Source organism: Alexandromys fortis, unplaced genomic scaffold (assembly GCF_014885135.2).
Source record: "Alexandromys fortis isolate MF-2015 unplaced genomic scaffold, M_Fortis_MF-2015_v1.1 scaffold_209, whole genome shotgun sequence".
Taxonomy (NCBI): Eukaryota; Metazoa; Chordata; class Mammalia; order Rodentia; family Cricetidae; genus Alexandromys; species Alexandromys fortis.
In genome coordinates this window covers 1,979,146-1,992,549 of record NW_026068090.1, presented here as the reverse complement: position 1 = coordinate 1,992,549, position 13,404 = coordinate 1,979,146, and the positions used below count along the sequence as shown (strand labels likewise).

Here is a 13,404-nt window from a genome sequence, read left to right as displayed (position 1 = left end):
ACACAGTGTCCTATACACACATAGTGTCCCGTACACACATAGTATCCCGTACATACAGTGTCCTATACACACACAGTGTCCCGTACACACAGTGTCCTATACAGTGTCCCGTACACACATAATGTCCTGTACACATAGTGTCCCGTACACACAGTGTCCTATATACACATAGTGTCCTATACATACACAGTGTCCTATACACACATAGTGTCCCGTACACACATAGTATCCCGTACATACAGTGTCCTATACACACACAGTGTCCCGTACACACAGTGTCCTATACAGTGTCCCGTACACACATAATGTCCTGTACACATAGTGTCCCGTACACACAGTGTCCTATATACACATAGTGTCCTATACATACATAGTGTCCTATACACACATAGTGTCCCGTACACACATAGTATCCCGTACATACAGTGTCCTATACACACACAGTGTCCTGTCCTAGATTCTCACAGGATTCTTCACATCTTTATTGTGGCTTTGGTTTTTTGGTGTCTTTTTGTTTTTTGTTTTTTGTTTTTTTTTTTTCTGTACTGGAGATGAAACACATAGCTTTGACAAGGTTCTGCCACTGATGCTATATCCCTAGAGCCTTCACATCTTGTTTTTTACCTTTAAATTAAGGGTCAGTAAAATTTCCTATGAAAAACCAAATAGTAGATACTTTAGGTTTAAGGATCGTATGGTCTGTAACTACTACTGTGGCAGAAACAGGTTATCCAGCCTGTGGTTGGTAGAAGCTCATATATGATCCTACCTACTGGGAAGGTTGAAGTAGGAAGACTGAAAGTTTGAGGTGAGACTGAATCACAAAGTGAGTTCAAGGCCAGCCTAAGCAATCTAATAAAATCCTATTTCAAAATAAGATTACATCCAAAAAAATAATAAGATTACAAAAGAAGGCTGGGGATATAGCCCAGTGGTAGAGTACATACTTTCCCCATATAGTATGTGGGAACCCCGAGGAAAATACACACACGTTCTGTAGTAAGACAAATTTGAAAAGTCTTTTTTTTTTTTTTTTTTTAGTTTTTTTGAGACAGGGTTTCTCTGTAGCTTTGGAGCCTGTCCTGGAACTAGCTCTGTAGACCAGGCTGGCCTCGAACTCACAGAGATCCGCCTGCCTCTGCCTCCCTGTTGAAATAGGAGCGGCAGGGCTGCGTCCCCGGCACCTGGCCGCCAGCATGGCTAGGTTATACCCGAAATAATTACACGGAAACTGTATTCTTTCAAACACTGCCTGGCCCGTTATCTGTAGCCTCTTATTGGCTAGCTCTTACATATTGTTCTAACCCATTTCTAATATTCTATGTAGCCCACGAGCTGGCTTACCAGGGAGGATCTTAACCTGCATCTGTCTGGAGTGGGAGAATCATGGCGACTCCCTACTAAGCTTCTTTCTCCCAGGATTCTCTTCTGTTTTCTCCGCCTACCTAAGGTTTGGCCTATCAAATGGGCCTAGGCAGTTTCTTTATTAATAAGAAATCACTCCCACATCACCTCCCGAGTGCTAAAGGCGTGCGCCACCACCGCCCGGCTTTGAAAAGTCTTGTACATATCGTATCTTAGAAATTCACCATTTACACTTTTTTTTTTTTTTGGTTTTTGAGACAGGGTTTCTCTGTAGCTTTGGAGCCTGTCCTGGAACTAGCTCTTGTAGACCAGGCTGGCTGCGAGCTCATTTACACTATTATTAAAAACTTCCTTTGCCCTCCTAAAACTAAGGTCTAGAGATTTGGCATTACATATGCCAGTTTAGAGGAAAGTCAGACCTAAGACCACATCACTTTTATTTCAACAAAAGCCTACTCCACCCTGCACCACGTCGGTCGTTTTTTGTTTTTGTTTTTTAAGATTTATTTATTATGTATACAACATTCCTTCCATGTATGTTTGCATGCCAGAAGAGGGCACCAGATCTCATTACAGATGGTTGTGAGCCACTATGTGGTTGCTTGGAATTGAACTCAGGACCTCTGGAAGAGCAGTCAGTGCTCTTAACCTCTGAGCCATCTCTCCAGCCCCCTCTGGATTTTCTATGTAAAGGAGAAATGTGGTTCCTTGATGTTCACCGGGTTCCACAGGGTGATTCCATGTGGTGATTCTTAGGGACACAGTCTTGCTGACCTCTGAGGAATCTTACTCTTCAAGATTCCTCAAAGGCAGCAGTGTGACAGCCAGTGCCCTCCTTCTGTCCATCTTTCCGAGATACAGACATAGCCTAGATTCTGGGTCAGTGTATGTCTTCCTAACTTCAGGTGTTTGGGGCAGAGGTGACTCTTCTCCAAGCCACAGAGTAAAAGAAAAGGCCATCGCCTTAAAGCAAAGTTTTAACACCCTAGAAGATAGGGATCTTTGATGGTGGTTTTTTGTTTTGTTTTGCTTTTGTTTGTTTGTTTTGTCGTCCCCCCCCCCCCACACACACACAGGGTTTCTCTGTAGCTTTGGAGCCTGTCCTGGAGCTAGCTCTTCAGGCTGGCCTCGAACTCACAGAGATCTGCCTGCCTCTGCCTCCCGAGTGCTGCGATTAAAGGCATGCGCCACCAACGCCTGGCTATTTTTTGTTTTTTAATGGGGTTTTTAACCTTCAGACTTGTGAAGAGGAACCGTGATTGATAGGGGAGAAGAGAAGGAAAGGAGAGAATGAAGCATTCAGGATACACATATGAGATCAGCTTGGGCTTCATGAGACCCTGACTCAAAAACAAATGAGCTAGACAAAGAAAGAAGATATCCTGAGATGCTAAGCGAGGAACCAGAATGAGAAAATAGCGAAAAGAAATGTCTGTCAGGGTACCACCTGCCTTTCCACACAGGCAGCTCAGAACCCCAGATTGTCTGTCAGCTGAAAGGGCCTCGTAGAGACTATTTGGTTCTAGCTCCTGTTTTAGATGAGAGCCCTGAAACCCAGAGAAATAAGATGCCCAAATCATGCTTGCAGCCCTGTTCACCAGAACTGAGGGAGTGGGGACCACAGCTCTGTGGGTAAAGCCCTGTTCCTTGTCAGTCCTCATCTGTGTTTCCAGCTGTTTGAGGAACTCTTACTGGGGACCTGCTGCCTTCAAGCATTGCTGTTCTGCCAACTAACTAGAGGTCTCTTTTATTGCCTTGGTACAGGATATACTGCAGGGACACCATACAAGGTCCCACCGACCCAGAGTAATACTGCTCCACCCCCCTACTCCCCATCACCCAATCCCTATCAGACGGCCATGTATCCAATCAGAAGTGCCTACCCCCAGCAGAATCTGTATGCCCAGGTAGGTACACATGGAGGACCTCTTCTGCAGGAGCTTCCAGCAAGGATGGGGTGGCATGGGATGAGGAAGAGAAAAGAGAGTCCATGGGTTTAGCTAGCTGTCATCACTGTAATGTCACTAAAGAATATTCCTGCAAGACTGCCTACTTTGCCTCACTCCCAAAGGGTGAAGAATGAAGTCAGTTAGGCTACCAGAGCCTCCAACGTCAGGACCATTAGAAATGATCTGGCTCAGCTCCTTTGTTGGACAAGTAGAGAACCTGAGGCTGCAGAGGCTGGGTCAGGCTGTGCTATTACTTGTGTTGATCTCCTCTCTTTTAATCTCACACCTCCCATTCTTTGATAAAATCAATGAGCCAAGTAGGAGAGAGAAAGAAAAGGAAAAAAATCAGTGTCTGCTACCGGTGCCCTCTGTGGTTCTGTAGTGTTTTATTGGTCCATCTGGGTTTCTCCTGCTGGAGAATGTGTGCAGCCGAGGGGAGGCAAGAGGGAGCTGTTTGAGACTCCAGCCTGACCATGGTCCATCCTCTGAAGTGACGGTTCTACATGAGGTCTAAGTGGTAATGAGTCTTTAAACTTTGGGGTTTAAAAACCAGTTTTGTTGCTGGGCGGTGGTGGCACACACCTTTAATCCCAGCACTCAAGAGACAAAGTCAGGTGGATCTTTGAACTTGAGACCAGCCTGATCTACAGAGCGAGTTCCAGGACAGCCAGGACTACATAGAGAAACCCTGTCTTGGGAAAAAAGCAAAAACAAAACTAGCTATGTTGCTTGAGAGATGGCACTTGCTGTTATTGCAGAGGACCTGGATTTGATTCCCAACACCTGCATGGCAGCTCATACTCATCTGTAACTCTAGTTCAAGGTACACAGTGCCCTCTTCTGGCCTCCATGCAAGTGGTACACAGACAAAACATACACACTCACACACATTTNTATATAACTATATATATATATATATATGTATATTAAACAACTAATAGAAAATATTTTTTTAACTAGCTATGTTGCAGAGTATTCTACAAAACTGGGACATGACAACATATGCCTTTAATCCCAGTATTGGGAAGAAGTTCAAGTCATTCTCAGCTACATATTGAGTTCAAGGCCAGTCTACCTGGAAAATAAAAGATAAATAAGAAACAGGAGGCTTGAATCAACTTTTCTCAAGTATGGCATAGTATCTTAGCCTCTAGGGCTAAGGTGAGACTTTGATTATTTACTATTGAGTTAGTCTCCAATGCTTTTATCTGCTCCCACACTCGGGAGGCCCATGAATGCAGCACCAGGAAGAGCCGTGTGATCTGGGAAGGGAACCATCACTTCAGAACACTGCCTTCAGAGGTATCTTGCTACCCAATAATGACAAAACGAACACAAAAGAACAACATTCACAACAGTGTGTGAATGCCGTTAATAATGCGTCTGCCTGTGTGGCAGTGTTTTGGTGTCCCCGTGCTGAGAAACTGACTATATTCCTTACTGATAAATTAGGGGCAGCTTATGGTAGTGCCTTGGAATCAAATTTTTTTTATTTTTTTCCCTTGGGTTTTTCGAGACAGGGTTTTTCTGTAGTTTTGGAGTCTGTCCTGGAACTAGCTCTTCTAGACCAGGCTGGCGTCTGACTCCCAGAGATCTACCTGTGTCTGCTTCCTGAGTACTGGGATTAAAGGCGTGTGGAACCAATCCCTGGCAAATTTTGAAAAATTTTAAATGTTAAAGCCAGGGCTAAAGGGAGAAAAGCTCTTACTACTAAAAATTCATAGCCACTCTAGGGGTGCAAGCGAGAGGGCCTTATTTTTCAGATCAAGCTAAATCACAGCAGTGAACTAGTTGCAGAGTGAGACAGAACAGAGCCCCAGCCTACACTGTGTCCCTAGGCCAGAGCTTCTCTTACCTGGTTGCTCCCCACCCACCATCTCTTCTCTCCAAGAACTCCTCTGACCTTAGCCTCTCTTCACAGGGAGCCTACTACACACAGCCCGTGTATGCCGCCCAGCCCCATGTCATCCACCACACTACAGTTGTCCAGCCCAACAGCATTCCCTCTGCCATCTACCCAGCTCCTGTTGCTGCCCCCAGGACCAACGGTGTGGCCATGGGCATGGTGGCAGGAACCACCATGGCAATGTCAGCAGGTAAGGGCAACATCTGCCAAAGAATCCTTTGCTGTCTTGCGGGAATCCTCACACTGGAGAACAGTCATGGAATTGGCTGCAGCCCAGCATGGGAAATTATATGCCAGGCTAGAGAGCTTTCCAGGAAGCCAAAGAGAAGATGCTCTAAAATTTAGAAATTTAGAGTATAATTTAAAGTCTAAATTATTTAAAGGGATAAGGAAGATGGCACACAAGATGGGTATGTTGAGCAAGGCCTTGAATAATGGGTGAACGGAGGCCAAGCAGAGAAATGAAAGTGGGAAGGGAAGTAGACGCAGAAGGATCAAAGTGTGGTGTATTCATAGGATGGAAAAGGTTTAAGGCGTGTAAGAAATGCGGAGGGGGAGGGGAGAGAGGAAGGACATGATTGTGGAAAGGCTTGAATGCTTTCAGGTGAGGGAGCTAGCGCTGCAGCAGGGGAGATTGAACTGACTGCGGGCTGGATTGGGAGGGATGTTAACTGTGGGCCTCCAGTGACAACAGGGGGCCCAGGCAGGAATATAAGAACCATCCCCATAATTAACTGTAAGAGCTGAGAGAGACAGGAGTCTGCCCTTAAGGAGCACTGGGGATAAAGGTGGGAAGTGTAGCCTTAGAGATAATTGGCACTGCCATGTGGGCGTAAAGATCCGAGATGTGACCAGCATGGTTGCTCAGTACACAGGAAGCTGCTAGTTATTTGCTCAGTGCCAGCCTGATTAAGGTCCTGGGAAGGAAAGATCCTTAAATACCTAGGTGAGTATATGTAGAAGAGAGAATCAGGAAAGATAACGGTTTCCACACGTGTACGCAGTAAGAGAAGCATGCAAATGAAAGAGGGATTTCCTAAGAGTAATTCTGTCTTCGAGCATCCCAAAAGACTCCTCACCCTAAGGAGTGGAAGCCTGGTAAGGTGGAGAGGGACAGTGCTCACCAGGCAGGCCAGGGTGGTAGGGGCATGGACAGGAAGGACGGCCATGTAAAAGCCTTTTCCTCCTCTCCATCCTGTACCCAGGTTATGGGTTAGAGCTTACTCAGGTTTCCTCCTCTCTCGATGCCCAGGTACCTTGCTGACCACACCCCAGCACACTGCAATTGGGGCACACCCTGTCTCCATGCCCACGTACAGGGCCCAAGGAACCCCTGCATACAGCTATGTGCCCCCGCACTGGTAAAGCCTGCAACCTGTCCAAGTGAGTAGGGCCAGGGATGGGGAGAAGGGAAGGGACTCCTGCAGGAACTCCCTCAAAGTCCTGGCTTGAATCTGGAGCACAGGCAACAGTCACCACTTGTTACCTGTTCCGGGTTACAGCCCTCGTAGTTTTTAACTCATGGGTCTTTAACTCTGTTTTTTAGATACACAGTTCAAAATCACTCAGCCAATTAGATTGAGCAGTGGCTTTGTCCTCTGTTATTGAATTCTGTGCTCTTTGTGGTCTTTAGATGTCTTTAACTAGAGACTCGGTTCTTCAAATGAAGTCTTGTCTAAATCATATACCAGCTTTGATGTTAGCCAAATAGAGACCCTGACCCCAGCTTCCTTACTGTCCTCTGCACCTCTGGGAGGCATGTAGGGCTCAGGGAAGGGGGCCCTGTGGCGCGTCACTCTCTCTAACAGTGTTCCTTCCTCCCCCAGACCTGGAGTCACATTGTATGCAACTACTCAAGTCTTACACCGGTGCTGGAGCAGTCCCCTAGCAGCACCACCTCTATTTGCAAGAAGAGACAACGGAAGTGCAAGGGTCACTTTATGCATCTTTAATGATTTTTATTTTTATTTTTGGTTTTTGTAAAAGCTGCTTTTTCTAATCTAGGAGCCTCCCCCTCGTGCCTCCCTCTTAGCCACTGCCCTCCTGACTCTATCCCCTCTTCCTACCTGACCAGGCCCAGTCCTCTCTGCACTTCTTTCCTGTCCCTGCAATCCCAGTCTAGGAGCAGGCAGAGAGGGAGGTTTATTGCAATGGCTCATCTAAAGGCTATATTTCATTTGGAGAACATAATAGATGTGGCCGTCAGGTCTGGGGTAGGAACTTGGAGCTGTTGAGAAGGCCACACCTCTGTCAGATTGTCATTTTGCTGAAGCAAGATTACTTCAAATACAAAGAAATATCTTCTAAGAGCCATTGCAAAAGACCAAGAACAAGCCCACCTGGTTATGTAGGAATGTTGTCAGCAGCTTCACAACCCCAGGCCCAGAACCTGGGAAAGCAGAGAATTTGGGGAAGGGTGAAGGGAGGGAGGATAATAGGGAAGTAGTGTGGAAAAGGGGCGAGAGGGTGCTCAATTCTGGTTTGAAAGGTCTCTGGCCATATTGCTGGCCTGGACCTTCTGATTTGCACAGTGATGTTAGCTGACCTGGCACTTCCTCCAGAGATGCTATGACCTCAGACCTGCCAAACACTTGCATGGTGGTGGGATCCCAGCATCCAGAGGCTTCAGAAAGCCAGGTGCCTGCATAATCCCACCTTCAGCCCGAACCTCATGGACCCACTCGAGGGGCTTTCTCCTCAGAGAGTGGCATTTCTCTCCCTTGCCCTTCTGCCCTTTCCCAGTGCCGGGGTGCACATGTCTGTCCGTGGGGCCGGCATGCAGGCCAAGCAGGCCAAGCTCTTGGTTACCTTCTGCCACTTCAAGGCCAAAGTGAAGGAACCACATTCCAGGAGGGAGCTGGCGGTTCTGAAGGTCAGGATAGTGAAGGAAAACAATAGCAATAATCATTTCATACTCATGGAACTGAAGGAACCTTAGCATTCATCATCTCATCCATTCCCCTATTTGACAGATGAGGAAACTGAGGCCCAGAGAAGCAGAAGGACTTCTCTGAACCTTATAGTAAATTAGCATTAAATGCAGCCTTCCTATTTACTGGCATTTTGCCTACAAAAATTTAGCAAGGGATGGATTGGCTTGGCTTTGTAAAAATTAAGTCAGCAGTGTCCACATCTAGTGAGCTCTGACCTCTGGGCTTCTTCCTGCTCTTTCCCTCATGGACTCTAAAGGTGAGGGATTGAAGACTAGGCAGAGGCCACAAAGGGCAGAGGGCAGGAACAGAAACTGCATTTGGAAAGCCTGTGACGACATCTGGAATGTTTATCCTGCACCTGACTCCACCTCTAGGAAAAAAAGCAAGTGGGCTGGCTGGAAGGGGCTGTGCACTTAGGAGAGTAGTCCTTTATCCCAAGAAGAGAAGAAGAATGGGAACCACCAAAAACGGAAGACCAAGCAGATACAACCACATCTGGGAGAAGAAGAGGGACCCCTGAGACAAGGAAGCCCTTCCTAGTCTCAGCCAGGAAATGGATTGGCCAGCCACCTTCCTGTGCCCAACTAGCCAAGCCAATAGCCTCACTGGGTGGAATAGGAGTATCTTTCTGTGTAAAATTGGTTCACTGGTAACACCTGAGACTCGAACTATTTTCATTTCAAATTGATGTGAACTTGAACATCACCTTCCTCCTATTTCCCGTGTTCCCCTGAAGGAAACAAAAAAATGGAAGCCCTTGAGCTAGAATGAGCTCAGAAACAGTCTGACTGTTTCCAGGAATTCAGAGTCCATCAGCATCCATGGCAGAGAGCCAGAAGTTAGGGCTCCTGCCTGCCCAGCCTTCTGGGAGCTTCAGGACCAGGAGAAGACACGGCTGTTCTGGGTACTGACAAGGTTTTCTTATAAGACAAAGTTTTCCATTGTTGGTCCGCTTTTTACAATGCCTCCTTCTACCTTCATTGGTTTTGTAGAGGTGGATGAAGGTTGGTATAGATTATGTCTTAAATGTTTGAAAAATGCCAAAATAATAATGGTGGTAATAATTATAGAATACCTTCGCATGTGTCAGGTGCTTCACAGATGTTAAAGCATTTCACGGCTGATGCACTGGCCCTGAGGGTTAGCTATCCCACCTACTTGACAAACGTGAAAACAGTTCTAGGAGATGAAATGGCCAGAAGTGAACTGTACGCTGGAATCCTGGCAGGTTTCCTAGACCCAGTGGCCTTCAGATGACCTGGTAGAAAAAAAGAGAGACCTAGGAATGGCCTCTTAACATTTGTTCTTTACACATCAGTAAGTAAACACTGTGACCCTCGCAGTTCATGGGGTGTGTCCCTGAGATGAAGGCATGATGCCTGCTGTTTAATTCATAGAGAATCCAAGACTCAGAAAAGTCCCATGTGTGACATTCTGGTAAGGAATCCCCTGCTGGCTGTAGTCTCTCCAAGCCTGATCCACACATGGGCTCATGTTCTGAAGCATCTATGCTCTGTACCTCATATTAGACCTAATCTGTGGATTCAGGATCAGAAAGACCCCAAGGTGAAAACCAAGTGTTGACATGCTGTAGTACAGAGAAACCAGACCAGTTAACCTTTCTCAGTAAGAGCACAAGAGCCCCAGTTCAGCTGGCCTCCTGCTTTTGTTTGACAGAGATCAACAAGCCTGGCCAAGCTTAAGGAGGGAACCATGGCAAACAGGCTGAACCCCAGAACGCAGTGTGTGTGTACCTTGGGTTAGGTGAACACAGCTCTAGCAAGGGTGCCCTAGGTATCATTTGAGGATTCTGGATGGCCCTAGTGGTCAAGATAGATGAGGCCAAAGCTGTAAGGGGCCCCTTATCATAGGACAAGGCACACCGGCATCAACACACACACACACACACACACACACACAAGGCGCCGCGCACCTTGTTGACACACCTCCCTCTCCCAATACAAAGCTGAGGTAGAGGTGGATCTGTTCACCAGCCTTCCTTGGTGCCATCTGATCATCTTCATCGGTCCTGGGCCAGAAAGTTTGGGTCTGAGAACTGGACTACTCCCAGTGAGTAAAAGCCTGCAAGTCTCTTGCCATGCTTTCGAAACAAGTTCTTCCTATGAGATAAAATTCTTTTTCCTTCTTGATATCCTGACATTGACTCTGAAGTGCATACCCCTCTTCCCTGAGTATTCATCAGGGACACACAATCTATCTGTCCAGACCTTTTTGTACATAAAGTACTTTGACACTGATTGCCAAAACCTCTAGATTTTGAGACCTTAGAGATACGGGCGGGGGTCATCATGTTCTGAAGGGATGAGAGACTTGCCAGAGGACACATAGCTCATAAGTACAAGAGCCAAGACTTGATCCTCTGTTCTTCTGCTGCCTCCTGCTGGGTCTCGAGTGTAAGCATGCTTGAAGAAGGAAAGGACTATGTGTGCCCACAGAGGAAGTGTTTATGGAGACTTGGGGGAGCTCCCATTTTTCAGCTGAGCAGATTTTTGAGAATTTCTTCTTTAGGCCGAGACTTGTATGGGCCCTGGGAACCTAGAGGTAGTAGTTCCAGCAGAGAAGTTGCCACAAAAGACCTAACTCAGAACACCAAAGGTGACACTGCCCAGTACTGAAGATGATTGGGGACGGAATCAAGTATCTTTGAGCAAGGAGTCTTGCTTCTGAGAAGCCTGCATGTTGGCTCTCTTGACTCCTATCCAGATCCAACAAGGCAGTTCAAGGGGACATGGCATAAGTGTGAACTTCTGAAACACATTCGACTGGAGTCCTCATGCTTGCTCCTCCAGTGAGAACCAGGTCCTAGAAAGGCTAACTAGGCTCCATATGACCCAGTATTTCCTAGCCATCTAGATGGTTCCATGGTTGAGACCTAGAGGTTTCTTTGGAAGGCTTGATGCTCTGTCCTGAATAGCCTTCAGAAATGAGTCATGGGGAGCATCAGAGGATAAGTCTCACGGTCACCAGTTCTGGCATCATATTGTGCAGACATGACAAGTCAAACAAGGCACATCAAGTATCTTGCCCTGCTCTGGCTGGATCCATCATTATTATCCCAGGTGTGACTCATTCAGCGAGCTCTGCCTCTCCATCTTGTGTTAATCATATCACTGCTGATTATGTGGCCCCCATACTTGTCAAACTTGGGACTCTAGAGAAGGGCAGCCAGGGTCGGAATGGACAAAGGGGAACAAATCAATGAAGAAACTTAGCCAGGTTCTCTGGTCAGGTGACACCTGAGCCTCCAGACAGATTTCTACCCTATTCCCTCTCCTAGAAAAAGCACTCGTGAATTTGGTATTATGTGGTTCCAGAACTCAGTCTTTGACATTCCCAGCAGGCCAACTCCAACATTCCATGGCCATACTTGGGTCCCATTCCCTCAGTTTCTCCAGCAGGTATTTCTTAATTTAGAAACTGTTGATGCCAGTCAGAAAGCCAGCCAAGAACACAGGAGTTAAAACTGGTTGCCACAGAGCCAAAGAGGGACATAACAGCACCTGCTTCACTGTGGCTGCTACATCAGTAGTCCTTAGGTATCCCTGGTGTGGCAGTGTGTCCCTTCATCCATTCCAGCCTGAGAACAGATAAAGCAGCTTTACAGATAGCAGCCCACAGGAATCAAGTGAGTGAAATCTGCTTTGGGCTAAACCCAGCATCCTCTATCCTTGACCCCAGCTCAGCCATCCTCCGCGTGCGCGAAAATCAAACTGAAGAATAGGACTGGCCCAGAGACCTCAGGTCAGCCAGAACCACTGCATCTGTCTTGTGAACCATGCTCCTTACAAGGTGAGGCAAGACTACGCCTCTTGCACCTTGAAGTTGTCTTTAATCTTTGAAGGCCCAGGGCCTGTCCCCTTCCTGTCTTCAAGGCATCTGATCCCTTTCATATCACACGACAGAGAAGCTTGTTCTCATGGCATGTAACATCCCTGCGGAGAGCGTTGTGTATGATTTTGTATTTTTTATTCATTTTAACCTACAGGTTGGAATCTAATTTTTAAATTTTATTGGAACTCACATTTTAAAAATAACATTAAAAATAATAATTATTATAATAATAAACCTTTGACCGGTGTCTTCCAAGTAGCTTGATCAAATAATTTATAGGCGTGTTCAGAGCCTGGAGGTAAAAACTGGAAAGCCCTGTGGCCACACTTGTGTGTGTGAAGTGTACATCTGGCTTTGTTGACTTGGATTCTTTTGAGTTTTGCTTTGTTTTGAAGATCAGCTAGTGATCAGTCTGAGAGGTTGAAGCCAAGAGTTTGTAACTATATGATATTTACTGTAAGCTGTAGAACATTCAACAACTATTAAAAAATGTTTCCAAAAAAAAAAAAAAAAAACCCCAACATGTGGTTCTTGGGTGAAGGCCACACAGATAGCCTTGGGCTAGTAAGCCCTGCATTTCCCTCCCAGACAACTCTCAGTTTTGGGGGGTTTGTTTTGTTTTAACATGTTCTTGTACACATCTGGAACCTCAATGCTTTGGAGGCTAGGGTAGGAGTACAACATGAAGGCTTTGTCTCTAAGCCTGGGAAGATGCTCAGTGGTTAGAACACTGATTACTCACAGAGGGCCAGTGGTTCACAACCATCTGCAGCTCCTATTCCAAAGGATCCTGTGTGTTCTGGTCTCTGGGGCACCAGGCACACGTGGTGCACTTACACGCAAGCATTCATACACAAAATTCCATACATGCATGAGAGAGAGATTCTGTGCTGTGTCTTCTTGGAACTATGGGTCAGGCAGTGCATGGGCGCTGTGGAGTGTCATCAGCACCTGGGCCAGACAATGTGGTAGAAACCAGGGGAAGCTGTTAAAGAACTGACATGTAGTCAGGCTGGAGGAAAGGGAAAACTAATAACAAAAACCCCCGCTCTGGGTTGGAGAGATGGCTCAGAGGTTAAGAGCATTGCCTGCTCTTCCAAAGGTCCTGAGTTCAATTCCCAGCAACCACATGGTGGCTCACAACTATCTGTGGTGGGGTCTGGTGCCCTTTTCTGGCCTGCAGGCATAGACACAGACAGAACATTGTATATATAATAAATATTTAAAAATAAATCTTTAAAAAAAAAAACCCTGCTCTTTGTTGAGTGTCTTGTGGCTGCTGCTTGCCGCTCGCTTCTGCTTGCCGCTCGCTTCTGCTTGTTGATCTCTGAGGTCCTCACACTCTGCGGCCAAGAGAAGCTCTGCTATTGAAAGAAGGGCCTTCACTAAGGGAAAGCTG

The 13,404-nt window shown here is 46.5% G+C and overlaps 1 protein-coding gene across 7 annotated transcripts in view; it reads left to right on the top strand.

Annotated features, from left to right (window-relative positions):
- The window catches only part of Fam168a (family with sequence similarity 168 member A), a 134,136-nt gene extending 121,610 nt beyond the window's left edge, over nucleotides 1-12,526 (top strand). For all 7 annotated transcript variants that reach the window (XM_050122687.1, XM_050122684.1, XM_050122682.1 and 4 more), the window contains 4 exons: nucleotides 3,130-3,272; nucleotides 5,236-5,410; nucleotides 6,473-6,603; nucleotides 7,047-12,526. In XM_050122687.1, coding sequence (XP_049978644.1) covers nucleotides 3,130-3,272; nucleotides 5,236-5,410; nucleotides 6,473-6,585 — 431 coding nt within the window. In that variant the 3' untranslated portion in view covers nucleotides 6,586-6,603; nucleotides 7,047-12,526. The remainder of the gene's footprint in view (nucleotides 1-3,129; nucleotides 3,273-5,235; nucleotides 5,411-6,472; nucleotides 6,604-7,046) is intronic.
- Nucleotides 12,527-13,404: the final 878 nt, after the last annotated feature.